The sequence below is a fragment of the Oryzias latipes genome, chromosome 9, assembly GCF_053564925.1.
Source record: "Oryzias latipes strain Hd-rR chromosome 9, Olatipes_Hd-rR_3.1".
NCBI lineage: Eukaryota > Metazoa > Chordata > Actinopteri > Beloniformes > Adrianichthyidae > Oryzias > Oryzias latipes.
This window is the reverse complement of record NC_136245.1, coordinates 23,811,197-23,831,439: the sequence shown is the minus strand read 5'-3', so window position 1 is coordinate 23,831,439 and position 20,243 is coordinate 23,811,197. Positions and strand designations below refer to the sequence as shown.

General features: G+C 59.6%; 1 protein-coding gene across 1 annotated transcript in view; it reads left to right on the top strand.

Moving 5' to 3' along the window:
• LOC144994596 (uncharacterized) overlaps positions 1-5,694 on the top strand; it is a 32,432-nt gene extending 26,738 nt beyond the window's left edge. Inside the window, exons 2-3 of the mRNA XM_078953065.1 lie at positions 3,196-3,777; positions 4,795-5,694. Coding sequence (XP_078809191.1) covers positions 3,196-3,777; positions 4,795-5,631 — 1,419 coding nt within the window. The 3' untranslated portion in view covers positions 5,632-5,694. The remainder of the gene's footprint in view (positions 1-3,195; positions 3,778-4,794) is intronic.
• The last annotated feature ends 14,549 nt before the right edge of the window (positions 5,695-20,243 follow it).

Here is a 20,243-nt window from a genome sequence, read left to right as displayed (position 1 = left end):
GTCGCAGACACCAAGGAGTGCCCTGAGTGCTATTTCGAAACCGACATTACCCTGGACACTTGGGAAGAAACCAGGAGAATGTTTTCCTGCTGCCACTTCACGCTGAGGCACGAGGGCGCGGAGCCCCCCGTCGACCCGGACTCTGCCGCGTCGGCCGCGCTGGACTTGGCCAACAGCGAAGGCTTCGGGGAGGTGGCCGGGGCCAGGCCGAGCGGAGGCGCGTTTCCCGGGACGGAGCGGCCCGCGGAAGGTACGGGTGGTGGCCCGAGGTCCGTGAGGTTCCTCGAGCAGCTGGAGTCGATCAAGCGGCGGGACGAGATGGACAAACAGATAGCCCTAGGGAAAGAAGTGGTTCATCAGCTCCGATCGTACGTGCGCACGCTGGAGGAGCTGGAAGCCCCGAGGTACCTGAGCACCCATCCCGTGCGCTGGCTGCACCGCTTTTACGGTTCGCTGAACAGGAGCCGAGAAAGGGCCAGGCTCCTGGCGACGCGTTGCCCCGACCCGGCGAGGGAGGACTATCGCACGCGAGCGGGCCTCGAGGTGGAGCAGCTCAAGCTGTCTTTGGCCTCCGTTGCCTCAACGGGTACCAATGACAAACTGCTCTCATACGTGTGCATGGCCTCGCTGGACCCTGTCCGCAGATACACGGACAGGTACAACGGGACGGCCGAGAGGATCGTTCTGTTCAAGCACCTGGTGGCGTCGGGGCTGTCGGTGGAGACCTCGTGGAGCCTGGTGAGGAGCGTGTCTCGGGTAGCGAAGGTTCCGCTGATCGGAGCGACTTTGAGCGAGGGAGTGGACAGACAGCTAAAACACACGACAAGACCCACGCCCTATAACAGAAAGATCGCTTCTCTGGTCTGGCTGTTCGCTCACATCACATCGTACTGCACACTGCGCAAGCTTCCTCATGGATACGTGCTCATGGGAGACTCGCCCGAGGAACTGTCTCGGGACGGGATCTACGTGTTTGATGACGACCACGTTGGATTCAGGCTGTCTGCGAGAGGACAAAGAGGATCGGACTCGGCCCAACCCGTGGCCTCAGCCCACGTGCCCTTCGAGCGCATCGCGGAACTGCTTGCGATGCGAGATCGCGTTTGTGAGATTTTTCGCCGATAGGCTGGCGAGGGCCAACCCAGAAAGCTCGTACGACGCTTTGGTGCGATTCGGACACGCGCCGTTGACCGCCCTGGTCAACCTCCAGTGGAAGAGGGAGGCGCTGCAGAAGCTCAAATCGGATCGTGCTCTGCGATTCTTAGAGCTGCCTCTGGAGAGCGCGGCCCTACGGGAGCAGGACGCGTCCGGCCACGTGGAGACGAGAGAGGCGAAACGCGCGAGGCGCAAAGGGGTGGAATGGAAGAGACCTCTGTGCTCCAAGCGAAAGAAAGGGAGGAAACTGAAAGAGAAGAGATATGGGGATGTCTAAGGCCCTCCTGTGTCTTTGTGCTGCTGTGGAACGTGTACGAGTTGCTGGTTCTATGTTTGTTGTTTTGTTTTGTTTTTTGTTTCGTTGTCTTTCGTTTCATCGTTTTTTTGTATCATTGGGGTGACATGGTTGGGAAAATAAAGCCGATACACCAAACCTGAATTTGAACAAGCGCTGTTTTGTTTTTTTTTTCCGTTCTTTTCTTAAGGGGGGATGAAGGGGTAGAAAAGATGGCAAGGCATGCAAACCAACACATCAGACACATTTTCGTTGGAGATTTTATTGAAGGTAGCGTAGGTACAACACAGCAGAGAAACAACAGCCACGAGGTACAATGTTCAGCGTGAGATGCGAAGACATCGGACGAAAGGTAGCATGTCGTCATCCCACGCGGATTTGTCTGGATCGCTGCGACGAGGGCGACTCGTCGCTCACGCGGATTCTCTTCTCCTCGACCCTGCCTCTGTGGACCTCGTAAAAGCCCGCCGGAGAGGGCATCCCCCTTTTGCCTCGGGAGCGGCATCGGAGCGCGTTTCCATTTTCTCCGAGCGAGGCTCGGACTGGCTCGCGGCCCTTACTGTGGCCGGGAGGCATTTCAGCTCGCTGCTCTGACCCGATAGAGAAACGTAGTCGTCCAAGGCGGCCCTCACGACCAGTGGCAGGAGTCTACCCGGGTCGGCGTCGGCGAGCGCTCTCTGAAACTGAGGCCGTTTCACGTGCAGGTGGACGTTGGTAGAGAGCATGGACCACTGGTTGTGCCTGGCGAGGGTCTTGTCGAAAAACATGAGCACCAGGGTCCTGTTGTCGAACATTTCGCTCAGCACGGCGAGTTTTAAGTAAGGGAAGAAGCAAAGAGAGGCCATGATCACCAGAGTGTAAAAGCCGTCTCTCCTCGAGTGCTTGTCGCTTTGTTTGTTCACCATTTTCTTCACGAAGCGCTTGATCCTAGCTTCGGGTGAGCAGAAAAGGGTGGACACGGCGGCTGCGCTTTTGAGAGCGGCGTCCCTCACGGTTCCCAGATCTCCTAGGTCCGCTCGGACCCGCTCGCCGACGGTCCGGAACTCGATACAGCCCGCGAGCCTGAACACTCGAGAGGTCCATCGGCAGCGCTGCGACGGGACTTGACCCTCTCCGCGCTCAACGGTCCGGTACTCGTCTGCAAATTCCCGCGTGAGGATGGTGGAGAAAAGTGCAATCATGGCCGGCAGGCAGGATTTCAGCACCCGCGCCGATACGCCGCACTGGTCTTCGACCCACGGACCTCCGCGAGGTCCGCCCGTCCGCGGGTCAACTTCCAATGCTCCGTAGCCCACCGTCGCCTCCGTTCCATAGTACCAGGGCCCCCTGAAGTCAGGGTCCTCCCTGCGAAATGCGGCTAGCCCCACCACGGGGCAGGAAAATTCCCCCGACGCCGAGGCGTAAGAAACTCGGGCGGCCATAGCCCGCACGAGGGCGCAGTCGAATCCCGAGCACGAGTGCTTGCTGAGGTGCGCTGAGCATACGTAACAGCCCGGGATGTATCGGTCGTCAAAAGCGCATTCCTCCTCCACGCAGTGGCTCACCCACTGCGGATCGTCTATTAATTCTGAAGGCCAGCGGTCCATCGGCGCTTCCCTTAGCGTCTCTCGATTCTCCTCCTCTCCCTTCGTATTTCCCTTAGCGTCTCTCGATTCTCCTCCTCTCCCTTCGTATTTCCTTTCTCTGTGTTCTTCTCCTTTCCCTTTTCTTTGTTCCTTATCAATTTTTATTGCCTCTCTTCACAGGCGAGCAGGGGACAGAGCGCCGACCTCATCCTGGTGGACGAAGTAGGCTTCGTGAATTCCAAGGTGCTTCTGGCCGTCCTGCCCAACATCGCGTTCAGAGGACGGAAACAGGTTCACATCACCAGCCACGTCAACAACACGCCTTGGCTGAACAAGGTCGCGGACATCCGCGACGACCGGGGAGGCCCCGCTTACCACGTGGTGTCTCAGAGTTTCAAATGCGCATACCACGAAAGGGATCCGGGGCTCACCTGCTGCTGCCTCGGCGTCTACTGCCCGCAACACATTTCGGTGGACGGGCAGCTCAAGGAGCTCATGAACATGGTCTCACCCAAGGGTTTCGAGAGCGAGGTCACAGGCAGCAGCAGCACTTCGTCCGAGGACATCAAGACCGACACCACAGTCCCGTTCGAGGCTTCCGTCATCAACAGGTTCCTGTCCAACAACTGTTGGGCCCTGGAAGACGTGGCCCGATCGATCGTGACCAAGGCTTACTTGTGTCTGGACCCAACCTTCGGGGGAGGTTCCAGGTCCTGCGCCGGAGTGTGTTGCGCCGTGGAGATCGCTGGAGGCAAGCTAGTGGTAGGTCTCCCGCCCACGATCGGCGCCTTCCTCCTCTGTCCCCCCTAAACCGGACACCAGAAGATCTCTAAAAACGTACCCGTAATCGGGAGCCGGCCCGGGAAGAGCTCGCTCCTGGGGCCCGGGCTTCACGTCCATCAGGGTGCAGATGTACGCGCTCACGCGGTTCTCGTCCTGCACGCTGAGGGAGGTCTCCGCGTCTGGCACGGAGCACGAGATGAGCTCCAGGGCCTGTTCCCAGACCCCGCACTCGCAACTCCCCACGCTATGCCCCGACAGCTCCATCAGCCAGCCCGTAATGGCGAGCGCCACCACCGTGTGCAGAGAGGCCACGTTCCGGGAGCTGGCCTTTACCAGGGCCAGGTACTTTAGGGGCCCGCCGCGCACAGACTCTGCAGAGGCGAAGGCAGAGAGAACCATCTCCTCGTGCCCACGCCACTCATGCTGGCTCATGCAATCGTGCACAAAACGTCTCGGCACGCTGTTTCCGAGGGCAAGGGTCACTGCCTCCGAAAGCTCCACGGGGACGCGCGGGGCCGAAGCCAGAGCTTCTCGTCCCGGGTGCTCGTTCCTCGAACTCAGCACGTAATGAGAGACGAGCGAGTCTGTCACCAGTATCCTCGCGGGCGAGAACGACACCACCTGACTGTACGCCGTCCTCAGTTGCCCGATGTCCATCTCGACGAACAGGTCCATGTTGCGGCGGAACGAAGCGAGGGCTACCATGAACTCGTACCGGGAGAGTAGCAGCTCCCACGGCATGCTCATCAGGCTCAAGAGTTGTCTTCGAGCCCTGCGGCACGCGGGGCAGAAAGACATGTTGACAAAGCGTAACCTTAGTCTTACTCGAAGGGTGATATTGCAACAAGTGATGATGATGATGATAATGATGATGATGATGATGATGATGATTAAGAAGCTGAATGTGATCGTGTTGAGCGCCCAGCGGTTTCCTATGTGCAATTCGTTTCTCGCCACAAAGTACCTAAACCCGCTTTCTCCCCCGTCTCTTTGCAGATCATGTCACTGGACGAGCTGGAGATACGTGACCTAGATCAAGTCACCAGGGTGTACGCGGCCCTATTGAGCGCTCACGTCAGGCTGCTCAAAGTCCTTTTGCCCTCAGCGCACTGGAAAGAGGTGCCGGTGGTTGTGGTGTTTGAGCAAAACACCTACGTGAATGCGCTGGCCGACCTGAAGGAGCTGCTCGAACACGCTCTGGCACGCGCTGGCTTCAGGGTTCTCTTTTACAGCAAGTGGTCCCAGGTCAACTCCAGGTACATGCTGGGGAAACACGTCAGTGCCAAGACCAAACTGGCCATGGTGCTCAGCACCGTGTCCGCCATAGAGAGGGACGATCTGGGCTACTGTGAGTGCGTCATGTCCCTCGGCTGGGCCGTGCTGGCCGAGGCTGTGGGGAAGGGCAGAGCCGTGGAAGCCACCCTGGGCGTCTCTCGGGGCGCCGGCTCCAGCACGAGAACCGGCTCCTCCATGGCCGTGCACATGTACAGGAGGTCGAGGAGCGGTATCAATTTGGCCACGGACGCGACCGCTCGAGCTCTGGAGATCCGAGACACCATCTCCCTACCCGACAGCAGGTTGGCCGACAGGTTGCACGCAGAGCACGGGAAGCGGCTCTTGGGCAAACTGAGGGAGGAAATGGCTGCCGTCTCGATCAAGGAGTCAGCCAAGGGCAGCGGGGGGACCGTGGTCACCGGAGGCAAAAAGTCCAAGGGGGGCGAATACACCAGGGACGACGTGCTCTCCGCGTTTCTGCTCCTTTGCCACACAAGAGACGAGATTCACGGGGGAGAGAGCTCCGTGAGAATATGCGGAGAGGTTCATTGTACGTGAAATGCAGCTGTGTTTTGTTTTGTTTCACCTCAATAAAATGAAAAGGGAAAAGGCTCAAACGCTTGCTGTTGCCGGTGGTCACGTTTCTTTATTTCATTTTATGTCCCCCATTTCAAACTCCCGGCGTTAGGGTTTCGAACCCATGCTCCCCCTAAACCTTTCACTGCACGAGCGTCGGGAGCTCTCGACAAACCCAAGCACACTGGTTATCAGATAGCAGAACCTTTATTGAGTCTCATAAGATAAAGATGGTAGCGAAAATGTGAACAGACACACACACAGCAAGCAGAACTTCAATCGTCGTCTTCAAACACGACGCCTTTAGGCTCAGAGAAGAGGGGGAAGGAACCCGGATCGAACCAGTATCCTTCTTCGTCGATGGCCAGGCCCAGTCCTCGCATGTGGTCTACAACGTCTGGGTGGTGCCACCGGAGTGCTGGGTCGTAGCGATCATAATTTTCTATGCTGCTGTCTTCCTCATCGTCATCGGAGGAGCTGTAGATCTCGCTTCCCGATGAATCGGACGGGGGCTCGAAATCGATCCGCGGCTCTGCGATCCCAGGGTTCGACGAGAGCTGGAGGTAAAGGACGCTGTCCGGTTCGGCCTCGGTCTCCTCAAGGCCCGAATCGCCGTCATGCTCCGAGCGGGCCATCTCTCTGGGCGAGAATACGGGAACAACACCGTCTCCTTCGGGACTGCGGGCCGTGGTGAACGATTCAGTGTCCGTTGTGACCGTGAAGGACGATGCCCTGGTGCGCGTCACATCCGAGGAGTACAAGTCTTGTTCTGGAGTGGTTGACATTGCTGCAGTGGCGGATGGGCTTGTTGTATCAGACTGCTTTCGTGTGAGTGTACGCTCCAGAAACAGACAAGTAGACAAGACCGAGGCTTCGTCTCTTCGCTCTTATGCTGCTTATGGGCTCAAGTAGACGGGAAAGGCTCGTCCGACCTCGTTCATCTCCACGGAACATAGACCGGAGCTCTGAGGTGTAAAGTGGTTCCGATGAAAATGGGTAGAAAATGAAATAAAATTAAAAAAAAATTATTACACACACTCTAAATTTCTAAATTCAGCCCCGTTGCCTTGCGCTTGTACGGGTGCTTGCTGCGACGCTCAGGACTTGTTATCTCGGCAGCCCCACGCGTATCCATCCTCTTCGCTGTCGTACTCCGATGGACCTTTCGAATCCGTGACTTCCTCGTCACCACAATAGATCGAACGGATTCCCCTGGCGAAGAGGCGCTCCACGGGTTTCAGGTCTCGACGGACTGGAGGGGGGAAGCCAGGCCAGCGTCTTTCGGATGGGTCGAGGTCCCAGTTAGCCAGACTCGGGCTGACGGGGCGAGCGGCATGGCGGTGCTGGACTTTCACACGATCCGTTGCCCCGAGCCTGAGGTTGCCAAAGCTTTCCCGCAAGCGGTCTCGCTCATCGCCACTCTCGTCGTCCTCGGTCGATCGGTCGCCATCCTCGCATCTCCGCCCCGAGTTCAACCACCCCCCGGCCCTTCGATAGTCCCCGACGTCCGGGATCGTCTCTCCCTGGGGCCGGCTGTCTTTCTCGCGCTCCAAGAGCTTGCGTATCACTTCGTAGTCGTGCCGCGACGCCTCGTTCTCATCCTCGTTGTCCTCCTTCCCCACCACCTCGTCCTCCCGTTCGTCCTGTTCGGAAATCGTGTCCTTCACGCACAGCTTTATCACGTCTTCCGCCGACTCCCCCAATATTCTGGACTCGGATTTCGAGTAGGCGTACCACCCGGCCCCGTCCGGGCGCTTGCGCACCTGGTACTGGACCGTGCAATCTCTGCCTCGCACCCACACGTCGCACGCAGCTTGCTTGAAGACCACGCGGTAGCTGCCAAAGCGGGTGCTGAGCATGGACCTAATCGTTTCTTCCTTGTCTTCGAACTTGGGAGGGTCCATGTCTTCGGTGGAGCGAGAGCTGATCACGGCGGCCTTCGCGGGTCAGCGTCCAGGGTTAATGAGCGGCGGTTTCTGCGCCCAAAAGACCTGCCATGCTCAACAGTCGGAGAGAAAGCGCAGGCGAACGCCAATCTCGCGAACCGACTGTCGCGCAGCCTGACGGAGAGGCTCAGCTCCGAAAACTCTTCTCGAACCAGCCACCTCGCCCCGAGGAGATCCACTCTGCGCCAGAGCTCATCCAAAGCCGGGTCCCCCTCCACCAGGGCGAAATACGTGGCGTAGAGAGGTGCGAGGATCGAGAGCAACTCCTGACCAGAACGTATCTCTCGAGCGGAGACGTCGCATTCCTCGACGGGGGCCTTACGATTCTGGGGAGGTGCGGAAGCGAAGCCGCCTCTTTGCTTCTCCACGGGCAAAGGGTACCTGGCGTACAGGTTGTAGAAGCAGCCTCGGCTCAGGCGGCACGCGTCCCCGCAAAGCCCGATCAAGGCTGAGTGCGCAGCGCTCGAGTCCTCGGTGAGCCGGGAGCACAGCTCGGGCTGCATTTCCCAGAGAGCCAGGGCGTCCGTGAGATTGCGGTGCCTCAGCAGAGACAACTTGGCGTCTTCGAAAGGCGAGTCGACGACGACCAACCTTCCGTCGGTGGTGAGCCAGAAAGATTTCATCCCGAAGACGTCCGAGAGCCTTCCCTCGCAGCAGAATTCGGGATCGCCGTCTCCCGACATCATTACGCGGTTGAAGCGAACTCTTTCGAGATCTGTTAAAACTCCCGGCAGGCACGCGTCTCTCGGTCGCGCCGCATCGCTGACGGGAATCCCGGAGAAGAGCCAGCAGTACCTGAAGTGGATTTTGAGCGGCAGCACGAACTCGCTCACGGCGGCCTTGCAGGGACGTCTTTCTGCATCGCGGGTTCGGCGAGCCCAGGCACTGTGCGCGATGAGCTCCGCCGGACACAGCGCCTCACCCGCTGCCCTCTCCTCGAGCAGCGAGCTCACGCGTGGACCTAGGCCATTGCGCCTCGCGCGCCCTGGCCTGTCGAGAGCTCCGTGGAGAGCTCTGTCACCAGACCCTGATGACATCCTTTGGTTGCGAAGAGAAATCGTGCGCGATCCCGTGCCTGGCTCCAGGCCGCCGGTGCCTTTGGCTGTGGCTGTGGACTGCGTACGGCTCAGGCTCTACAAGGATCAGGTCGAGGAGGAGAGCAGGCGCTCCGAACGGGAGAGGGTCTCGGAATACAATCGGCTGATGACAGACCGAGTGGCGCAAGCCGTCTTGATTCGCGAGCTGGGTTTGGAAGGCGCGAAGGCGAGGGTGCGCGAGATACGGGCCTCTGGAAATCTAGAAGGGGACGCCTCCGATCGCCTCATGTATCGATTTCGGCGCATGGTAGAACGGGTGTTTGAATATTTCCAAACGAACGGCATGCGCATGGAGCCCTTTCAGATGGAGCTCTTGAGAGGAGTCGTGCTGGGCGTCACAGAGGCACAGTTCGGAGACGAGCTCTTCAGGCACAAGCACGCCCTGCTGAGCACGCTGAACCTCGCGCCTCTGGGTTCCGAGAGCTACGATTACCAGGACCCGGCGCGCAGCCACCTGCACGAAGTGGAAAAGGAGTTTGCTCGATACGCCAACCCGTACACCCTGTGCCTCGCCCCGAGGCAGTGCGGCAAGAGCCTGGCGATGAGGCTGATACTGGCGGCGGTGCTCTTGCACTTGGACATCAACGTCATGGTGCAGGCTCAGAACAAACACATGTGCACCACACTGAGGCTAGGGGTGGAAGCCGCCATGGAGGAACTCCAGAGACTCCCATCCTTCCTTCAGACCGAGAGGACCGTGAGCGTTCACGGAAGCCCCGAGAACCGGGTGTACAGATTCGATCCCGGGTACAAGGGCTCGTCCTTCGCTCACTTTCTGTCCAGCAGCAACGACGTGAGTGGGCACTCTTTTACTAGTCTTCCTCGTCCGTCCCTATCTATCTCATTCTCTGTCACCTCGCTCCTTCTTCTTGCTGTCTTTGCTTTTTTCTTTCTCTCTCTCTCCTTTCATTTTATTTCGTAACACCAACTTCAGACATCTGTGCCAGGTAAGTGACTCTTTATAAGGCTCCAGGATTCTGTTTCACAAACATTTTGCAGCCAGGCTCGCATCAGGTGTCAAACTAGTCCAGGGGATGGAGCGACGACAGGGAGACGAACCTACGGTCTACAGCAACATCGTCCGCAGGGACGGCGTGTACGTGCCGATCGGCCTAGACCCGTACTTTGACGTCTCCATGTCGCGCAGGCTCGAGTGGTTGAACAGCACAAATGGAGGCCGAGACGTCCACCCGGACGACAATTCGTATTTTGCGCAAGAAATGGTACGGCTGGGAATGCCCAGAGAGAACGATGAAACGGGTATTTCGCAGGCCGCCCAAGGCCGTGCTCCCGCCGAGCCCACGGGGCACAGTCGATGTTTCTCCTGCGGCATGGACGTGGTCGTTGCGGCGCCAGGCGAGACCTATCTGAACCAGCACGCTTTCGTCTCGGGAGGCGCTTGCCCCGTCCTGACTTCAAACTACACACCTGAGCGCATCGCCATTGAGTTGGGCCAAGCCAGGTTCACTAGAGGCCTAATCGCTCACCCTCAGGCTGTGTGGGTGCCGGCCGGGACGGACATTTCTCTGAAAGTTCATCTCACCCACGGGTTATACGTAACGTTGTCCGAGAAACTGTGGTGCTACATGTGCGGCCGCTGCCCAGGGGAGCACGGGCCTCGCTGTTATCACAAAATAAGAGTGCTGGCGGGCGCTCTACAAGACACCCTCCTAAATTCGGTTCTGTGACGGGTCACCGAGCTTCGGAGGCGAGTTCTCTAGGCGCGAGCGAGCCTCACCCTGCACCTCGTCCCCGTCGGGCCCGAGAATCTGAGACGAATTTCACTTTGTGGATTGTTACCGAAAGAGAAGGAAAAAAAAAAAGTAGGAAAAGAATATCAGCAACATCGCACCCTCTTGCAGAACGTCAGTCACACGATGAATCGTGCGAAAAGAAGGGTGAACACGGCAGAGCAGCAGCAGCAGCAGCGCTCTGGTCCTCTGGGAGGAACTCAGAGGCCCTCGCCTGACCGCGTGTACAAACCCGTCTGCTACCTGACAAGAGGATCTGAGGAGAATGAGTGGAACGTGTGGAACGCGTCGTCCGAAGCTGTGAACCTGCGCCCCGGAGACAAATGCTCGGCGAGGATATTGGATCGAAACTTTGAGAGCTGCGCGAGCATTGTCGTGCAAGCACTCGTAGACCTCGTCCTGCTCGGGTGCTCTGGCAGAGCCTGCGCCCTCGATCGAGATGTGCGCTTTCACACAGACGCACGCGGCGTCCTTCAGTGCGCGGCGCGCCAGGACGAGCTCACGAGACTGTGCCTGTCCAAAGGAGTGGACTGTTCTCTCTTCCTGAATTGCTACGCGCAGAAGCCCGAGGACGAGAAGGGCGAGGACTCAAGGCTCGGAGCCCGGCTTCAGGTCTTGTTTGCGCGCTCCGTGAAGGAGATGCTCCGCAGGCAGTACGACGTGACGCACCATTACCCCCTGTTCCGTCGAGCTTTGAGCCTGCACTACACGTCCGAGGTCCGGTCCGGGCCGCCCGAGGTGGAGGACATGGTGGCGCCAGGGGGGCTGCTCGACCGTAGTGCGGAGGAGCACGTCACTCTGCACGGTGTACCACTGGTGGGTTCGGACCGCTTTTCGTTTTCTCGATGGAGGTACTACGAAGAAGACGAGGACCCTGCGGAGGACCACCGAGAGGGCGAGGCTCGGGACGGCTCTGTCGACGAGACAGAAGGTGACAAACTCGACGTCGAAGAGCCCGGGAGCGCAGAGGCTGAGGGGGAGACCCCTATTAGCGGAGGAAACGGGAGCTCCCGCGAAGAGGAGGTCGGCGGCAATGATGGCGAGGACCTCGCGAGCGGCGAGGACGAAGACGTGGCCGCAGTCGATCCGGGAATCGCTCACGGGGTCGGGGAGATCTATGCCGCCTTCAACAATCTGTCTGGAACGCTGACGGACGGCCCGAAGGGCTTTCCTTACGCGTTCACTGTGTTCACGGGCGCGGAGCTACGCTTCAACGACCTGGTCGACTACTGCCTGAAACGAGCCTCGGGACCCCTGGGTCCCTTGCCCGCGCGCTGTCACTGGGGATCGATAAACCCTGTGCTCCTCATGGAGGACCCGGTTGATCGCGACACGGGGAAGGTTTCGCGCAGGTACACCGTAACCTCCAGAGGCCACCTAAGCACCCTGATCGCAAGATCATCCTCCTCGTCGCCTTGCGACCGACCGCCCCCTTGTTACAACGAGGTCTTCCTGCCGGGCAGACCCGTCAGCAGGCTGAACTTGGACCTGGACCTCAAGTGCTGTCGGGGATGCAGCGAGAAGTTTTCGAACAGGACCGACCGAGCCACCAAGGCTCGCCTGTGTCAGAACGTAGTCTCGAGCCTCGTCCTCGTCGCCGCTGAATCTGTGCTCGGGCTGGCCGGAGTGAAGCGCGCGGAGGTCGAGGGAAACCCCGAGCTTTCGGGGGAACTGTGCCGATCGCTGGGCAAGTTCGCAGCGTACCAGAGGGTGTCCACGGCCAAGGCTAAGCTCAGCATGAGGATCCTGTGGTACCTGCCCGTCGAACTGTGCAGCTTCGATGGGATCGAAGTTTACGGGCGGCTGCTGAGAGAGATGGAAAGAAGGTCCCTGCGCTACTCTGTGCTCTCATACCCGGACGACCAGTCTCAGTGCGGGCTGTGCGATCTCAGAAGAGCGGTCGGTGAGCGGAGGGTGTCCGGGTCGGGATGGCTGAGGACCGAGGACCCGAACGCCGGCTCGCGCAGGCGCTCGGCGATCGACAAAGCTCCGTATTCTTGCAGAAAGTGCGTGAGACTTCCAAACTGCAGCAAGGACGGCTTCGCTTTCGAGTACGTGGACACCTTCAACGCTCGAGAAGACTTAGAGGATCCTCGCTTCGAGGACCCCTGCGCTCTCTCCGTGGGCCTCTCCTCTAACCCCATCGCTCCCGACGTGACGTCGCTCGGCGCACGCTTCGAGTGCGCAGTCGGGGCGGAGAGAATCTGGCCTGGTCCCGAAACGGAGCGACCAGGGGCCCCGGATCGAGCGGTGGCAGAAAGCGAGGCTCGGAGACTGTCCGATCAGTGGGGCGTGCCGGTGACGCTGAGGACGACCGGATCGGGGCTGGTGTACGTGCAAGCCGACGAAAAGTCTGAGACCTACCCGTGCCCCATTCACGGAAGGGTACATTCCAGGACCAAGCTTTGTGCCCTGGTCTTTGACTCACACACCAAAGCCAAATGTTTTGTGGCTTGAGGAAGGAAGACGGCTCAGACCTGCTTGTAACTGATGCTCTTAAGGGACTTACTGGGGGAAACTGGGGTTGTTTGACATCCGCTGTTTTTTTTTTCCGTTTTTTTTTTCTTTTCTGTTCTGTTTCTCTGCTTTGAAAATCAGTGTCTTACAAATGGATCAATACATATGTGTGAAATAATAAAGTTTGCACCAAACCCCATTTGAGTCTTATATGTGTTGCTTTTTTTTTTTTTGCTTGTTTTTCGAGTGTCAACATTTTATTTCGCCTAGGTTTGCACTTTGGATGCAAATGCATTGACCCTGTGAGCAAAAAATAAAAAAAATAAAAACAGACGAGGTTAGACAAGAATCACAGAGGGTGCTGTTTTCTAGTCAGAGCTTTATTTGGAACGCTCAGCAGAAACTGAAGCAGCAAGCAAAAGAGTGTATGTGTACAATCGCCCAGACATCTCAAGACAGGAGACACAGAGCCTGTTGGTTTTTAGTTGGAGCTTTTGAAATGACCCACGATCGCACGGTCAGTATGGGCCCCCAAGATACACCATGTCAGCATATCTCATCCACTCATTCACATCACACATTCTTCTGGCGCTTCACCGGTCTCAAGACGGGCTCGGCAATCGACGGGCTCAGTCCCTGTCGTACGCGCCACTCGGCCCGGCTGACGTGTGTGAATATCGCGTCCGCCAGTCGGGCGGGATAGGCGTGAAGCTCGTCCAGGGAGTGCCCCTCGCGCTTAGCGCCCCTGTCGTAGGGTCCCCGCTGAGCCGCTTCCACGTGCTTGCGCTCTCTGAAACCCGAGCAGTTCTTTTTGCACAGCGAGGCCTCGAAGGGGCTGTTGGTCATCAGCCTCGTCCTCTTTCGGTAATTGGTGCCGTACATGCAGTAGTCCAGCCTGACGACGCGACTGTCTCTGCAGCCCGAGGTGAAGCTTTTGCGCTTGGCCCAAGTCAGGTACTTGTAGCTCTTGGCGCCCCTTTTCGCGTCCATGTACTCGACAAAGGAGCTGAGAAAGTGCTTGCCGGGGTCCTCGTACAGCCGGTGAGAAACCCAGCGCTTCCATAGCATGCTGGAATCCGGGTTCTCGACAAAGTACAGCATGCGAGGGTTTTGTCCATGAAAGTGTTCTATGATTTCCAGCGTCTTGGTCACCAGCGAGTCAGCAAGTCTCAGGTCCCTGGGCGTGCAGGCTCTGGTCCGGGCCAAGCTGTAGTTTTCGCACGGAGGCCCAGCGAAAACAACGTCGGGCGCGGGCCCCCGCCAGTCCCTGCTCGGGTCCCACTGCCTTACGTCCGTCACTATATCGGCCCCGTGTCTCCCGTCCATGTCGAGCCTACGCACCGTCCACCCGGCGGCAACGAAAGGCCTGCATATGCTGCCGGTCCCGTCGAACAAACTCAGGAGCGTCTTGGGTTTCGACACACAGCGTCGCGACGACGGAAATCCCTGGTCCAGCGCCATGGCTCCGCGAGCCTGCGAGCTCGTTAGGTGAATTAACTTATCCCCCGTTAGTCGAGAGGAACTCCGACCTCGGCGACGGAAAGCGAACCATTGAAAACTAAAAAAAAAAAATAAAAACAACAGGGGGCCATGTAAAGCGAACCATTGAAAACTAAAAAAAAAAAATAAAAACAACAGGGGGCCATGTTTCCCAGTTGGCAAGTGCGGCTGCTCTTAGCGGTGGCCCTCTTGGAGTGGCGTACCGTCGCGAACCCGCGGCAGCAGCAGAGCCCCGGCTGCAACTGCACGAAGGACCTCCTGCGGTACAGCTCCCCCGCGGGCCCCTGCTCGCCCGAGTGCGCCCTGATCGGCCTCAGGCACGCTTACCACGGACTCGGAGGCAACGACTGGACGCTCGAGGTGTCCGGCCGGCAGTTCGCCATCGGCGCAGCACAGGGTAGGACGCTGTGGGGGACGACAACGCGCAAGACCGAGCGCCTCTGCCAGGCCACAAGCGCCGTGTTTGACGGCGCCCCAGCCCCCAGGCGCGACTCGCCGAACGCGCCTCTGGACGTCAAGAGCTGTGACGTGATGCTGCTCGAGGTACCCGTGCTGCTGCACAACGACGCGGGACGACAAGGCGGTCCCTACATCCGTCTCCCCGCACGACGAACGAGCGCAAGGAAGCAGAAGCAGGTCGAGACCGGCCCGAGAGTGCCTGCCGGGGCCAACGAGACCCTGCGCGAGATGAGTCGTCAAGGATGGGGAGGCGCGATAGGAGTGAGGCTCGTTCGGCCCGAGCCCAGGAGCAGAGACCTGAGAGTCGAGGAGACAGCCGCCGTGCTGGATTGGTTATTGGGCGGCTGCCCAGACCTGAAGTTCGCCGTGTTGGACGCGGACCCGCGTGAACCCGGGTTCGGGGCCTACTTCGGAGTCCTGCACGACATGTACGGGTCACGCGTGGACGTCATGCCCTCAATGTCCGGGAAGACCATCGCGCGCCTCATGTCGGCGAAGAACGATAACGCGACGCGCTACGCTTGCACCAAAACTTACTCCGAGTGCTCTGAGATCGGGACGCTGTACGGGGAGGACGGGAGGATGCTGCACCGAAGGCACGGGAGACGGCCTCTGCTCGAGTGTGGGCGCACGGCGCCCCACGGGCGGAACTGCACCATGTGTCAAGAGCGAGGCACCGTGTACGCGTTGTGCCCCACGGGTCTGAGGCCCGCGGAGGTCGCAGAGAAAGGATCCCGGACCCCCGGGAAGCCGGCCCTGTGGCTCGAAACGAGTCGGGCCGAGGAGGCCGAAGCGGCCTTGCGGGAAGCCGGGGAGGTGGCGGCTCAGCATGGCGCCTTGCTGGACCTGGATTCCTGGATGGAAAAACTGGAGGGCCCCTGCAAGTGGACTGAACCCGGGCGCTGGCCCCCGGAGAAGCACAACTCGGTCGAGTCGATCGCTGGCGAAGCGCCGCTTGGCCTGACGGGGCCGTCCGTTTTCCTGGAGCTCAGCCGCAGGTCAAACAACCGAGCGGGGATCGCCGTGACGCTGCCGACGGCCCGCTACGAGCCGGACGAAAAATGCTCAGCAATGAGGATGCGCAACAGACACATGGGAAAAAAGAGCTCAACCGATCGTATGTATTCGGCGGGTGAGCTGCGGGACATCGTCTCGGACATGGCGAGGTGGGGGGTGAGCCGGTACTCCCTGGGATACCTGGACCACACGTTCGGGCGTCCGGAGGGAAGTTCGCTGTTTGCAGAGCTCAGCACAGCGATCGACTCCGCCACCCGACGCTCCGGCACCCTGCACTACAGGTACACGAGGAGCTCCTCGTTCGACGACGGGGGCTCGTCCCACGTCGAGGTCGACGGCCTATACAAGCTACAGAGCGGGATATTTTTTCAGCGAGCTGCAGAGAACGCTCCGCTGGCCAAAGGCTTCGTGACGATCCCGGGTGTTCCCGGCTTGAGACTGGGCCTATCCTCTCGCATGAACATCGGTGATCCTCTGAAGGGTGGCGGCGCCCAGCTGCTGCGAGAGCAGGCAGAGATCGCAGAGTCCGTGCCTGTCGGGGCGCAGGTTGTGAAACTGACCTCGGGAGGGAAACTCGTGGCGTTCGTCGAGGCGGACAGGATCTACGTTCACGAGGCCAAACGGCAGGGGCACGCCAGACTCCGGACGCAGGTCTCGAGAGCGCGGAGCATGGAGAGCCCGCTTTGCCATCGAAGACCGCAGGGCGACCACGGCGAGCTTGAATGCTGCTCCCGACGAGTACGCGAGGCTCGAACGAGAGTGAAATTGGAACTGTCCGTGCCCTCGGCAACAAAGCCAGTGACCAAGGCCCGTCTCCGAAAACTGATGGACTCTACGCGGTGGTTACCTCCACCGGTTCTCACGAGGCGAGAGGAAGAGTGGCTGTCGGGCGATGGGGCTTCGGAAAGGACACGACCAGCCGTCTCCTGGCCCTGGAGGGCACGCGACCAGCTGAGTCTGCTACTCGAGTGCTTTGGCGAGCAAAGCGGTTCGTGCCTGGAACTGGCCGACTCTGCGGAAGGAGACTGGCCAGAGGGAGCGACGGGGTACCCCGTGGCGGCGCGGATCGCGGTCGACTACGGAGACGACATCCTGCTCAGGATCCTGTTACGAGCGGACAACGGAGCCGTGCGTGCCGCAGTTCCTTGCAATTTGCGGCCCTTCTCCTTCGGCTCAGAGGGGCCCGGGGACGGCCCGCAGAGCTTCCCCGGGTTTTTCACGAGGCCCGGAGAGCGGGTCCGCTCCGCGTCGAGGGACTACGCCCAGGAAGCCCGAGCTCTCGCCCTGCTGGCCTACGAGTCGCTCGCGCTGCGCCACTGCGGCGAGGCGAGCTCCCCTCTCTCCCAGCTCCTGGACTGCCTTCGACAAGCCAACCAAAGTCTGGCGAGCCTGGGCTCCGAAGCTTCGCTGGTCGAGAGGCGGGCTCGAAAGAACGACGCACTGGAAAGCGTTGTGTCCGAGCGCCGAGCCCTGGCAATGGAGCGCTCCTCCGCGTTGTGCTTGACTGCGGTGGCTGTCTCCGTATTAATCAATGCCGCCGCGATGGGGGCCCTTTGCGCAGTCTGCTCTCGGTCTCGGACTCCCAGGTACAGGAAACTGAAATGAAACGACAGACAAGGGCTGCGTGCCTTCTCTCTACGGTCGCCCTGACTCTGTTTCGCGTGACTCTGGGTCCCAAGGCGACTCGCTCGGAGGAAAGCGGACCCTCTGCGCCTCGAGATCCCAGGGTCATACTCAGACCCGGGAGGTGGAAGATACTGCGACCGGGAGACAGTCAGACGTTCCTATCGTACCAGTTCTACCTCAATTCAAATCTGACTTTCTTCGTTCCCTCGGACTATCCGGAGTGCGCCAAAGTCTCCTGCCGAGGCCTGCCCGACGACGGCGAGCGGCTGGGCTGCGACGTCCTCTGCGGCTCTGGTAGCTGGCGGGACGCGGACGTCGCCTTGTCCACATCCGTCCGCAGCCACTATCGGACAGCGAGTGAGCTGCAGGCTGCCTTCAAGGACCTCGAGGCTCTGGCCGACGCGCACCTGGGCTCGGACCTCGACTCGGGAAGTCAGCCGTCGGCGACGGTGGACGTGATGGGCTACCACAGGTCTTTGATAGAAGAGGCCAGGGCGGCAGCCAAGGCCACAGAGGAAAAATTTCAGAAAAAGCGCGAGGGAAACTACGAGAACGACGACGATTCTCAGCCGAGCGGTAGCGCCTTCGCTGCGAGGATGAACGCGTGGAGGAGCGGAGCCCTGCTGCTCTCGGCGCAGCTGAACGCCGTCACCTTTGCGTTGGTCGGGGCTCGAGAGAGACTGGCGGTTTGCGCGCAGGGCCTGATGAGGGCCGACATGACGGGCTGCGCGCCCGGATCGCCCTCAGAGTTTCACACGGACGTTCCCACAGCCGCTCGTCCAATCCTCTCTCGTTCGACCCACGGTGGGCTGGCGCTGGACGTCGAGAGAAAAAAGTGGGAACCCGTGCTGCTGTCCCGCTGGTACATGGCCTTTGTGGACTCGTCCTCGGGAAATCGGACGTGCTGGCTGGACAGGGGCATGGTGAACGACTCGCGCTCCAGCTACAGGGAACCCAGATGCGACCGGAGAGGCCTGTGCGACTCGCTACGGGTCGACGGAGACACGCTATCCGCGTGCCAAGTGAAGCGTGGCAGCGACATAAGCCAAGATTGTCCATTGGTGTGCGGGTCTGCGTGCTTCGGGCCGCTCTGCTACGACAGCCATTTCAACTCGTACACCCTGACGAAGGGGGTCGAGGCAGAGAGCTGGAGGGGCAGGTCGGGAGAGATACTGGTGGCAGGCGAACCCCAGACCCTCTCAGGAGCACACCTCGCGAGAGGTGAGGACGAAAGAGCGACTGTCCTCGAGATGCGAGCCCGAGCCAACGCAGTCCTCGATCTCCTCAACCGAGGGGTGTCCGTGACTCGAGCCGTCGAGACGCTGAACGCCACCTTCAAGGGTTACGCCAAGAGACTGGAGTCCAAGGCGGACGAGCGTTCACTGAGGGAGCGGCAGTGCGAGAAGGCGGCTGTCCGCGGAACCGCTGCAGCCTCGGTGGCTCTTTTTTTGTCCACCGTGACCTGCCCCGTGCTGGTATTGGTGATCGTGAAGATGAAGTGCTGATGGGATGCTTCCCCCCATCCCGGAACACCCCGAAGAGGAGGCTGTCGGCAGTGGGAGGCCGGCGCTTGAAGGCTCGAGCCCAGACGCCATAGGACCGTCGTCCAGAAGATCCGCGGCACACTCGTCCTCTCGACCAACGCGGTCAGCTTTACGAGAGACACACGCGCCCAGAAGCTCCTGGTCTTTCGGAAAGATGCTGTTTCTGACGGTGTTAGCCTACAGTGCCCTGGTCACGTTCTACCCATGCAGCGAGGCGAAAGAAGCGGACAAGGCTAAAGGCATCAGTGACAAGAAGTATGTGAAAGGGTGTGAGGTGGCACTGACTTGTCCACAACCGAATCCAGGACAGTTCAAGGGCTTCGCCTGGTTCGTGGATGTACAAGGGACCAAGCACGGGCTCTTTCGCATCGAGAACGGGATTACCACGAACTACGACCACAAGGCCAGCGTCGGCGCCAGTCACTTTCTGCTCGGCTCAAATCTGCTCATCATGCCGTTTACGAGAGGATACGAGGGCTCCTACGGCTGTTTCCGCTGGGCGATCGCGGGCCATCAAAGCGAGCAGTACACTTTCTTGGTTTCAAACTGCACCGTAACTTCGATCTTCAGCAATCCCTGCTCTTAAGGTCCCTCGCTCTGTTGACAGTGTCCTCCCTGGGTCTTCGCCACACGAATTGAAACCACTGACACTTATCCCTGCTACTGCCACCACCGCATTTGACATCACCGCCGCCTTCATTGCAGCCGCTGAACTCCAGGGAAGAAGCTAAACCATGGCCAGCTCAAAACCCTCCACACCCAAACCCCGCTCTTCGAGGTCGAGCAAGAACGATGACGAGGAAAGACCCGAGCCCCTGATACCCAAACGCAACCGGTACTCGCACAAGACCAGCCCCTCAAGTAGGGCAGCTCACAGCTTGCTCGAAGGAATTCTCCCGAGAGCTGCCAGACGGAGCATCTGCGAAACTATGCCCGCTCAAGATCAGGAAGGGGTATGCAAACTGGTGCACGTGATGGCCAACGCAGCCCTTTTGAGGGAGCAGAAGGTGCTTCGTGCGGACGAATCCTGGAACAGGGAGTTCGAAAATGCCTTGGCGAACTACCTTCCGGTGAGAGAACACCACGTCGCCTTCCTCACTCACAACATGGTCGTGACCATGATCGGAGCTGTGGTCGCCAGGGCTCTCGAGCAGGCGACCAGGAGCGGGGCGACAAAGAGGCTGGGTGACGGAGCCG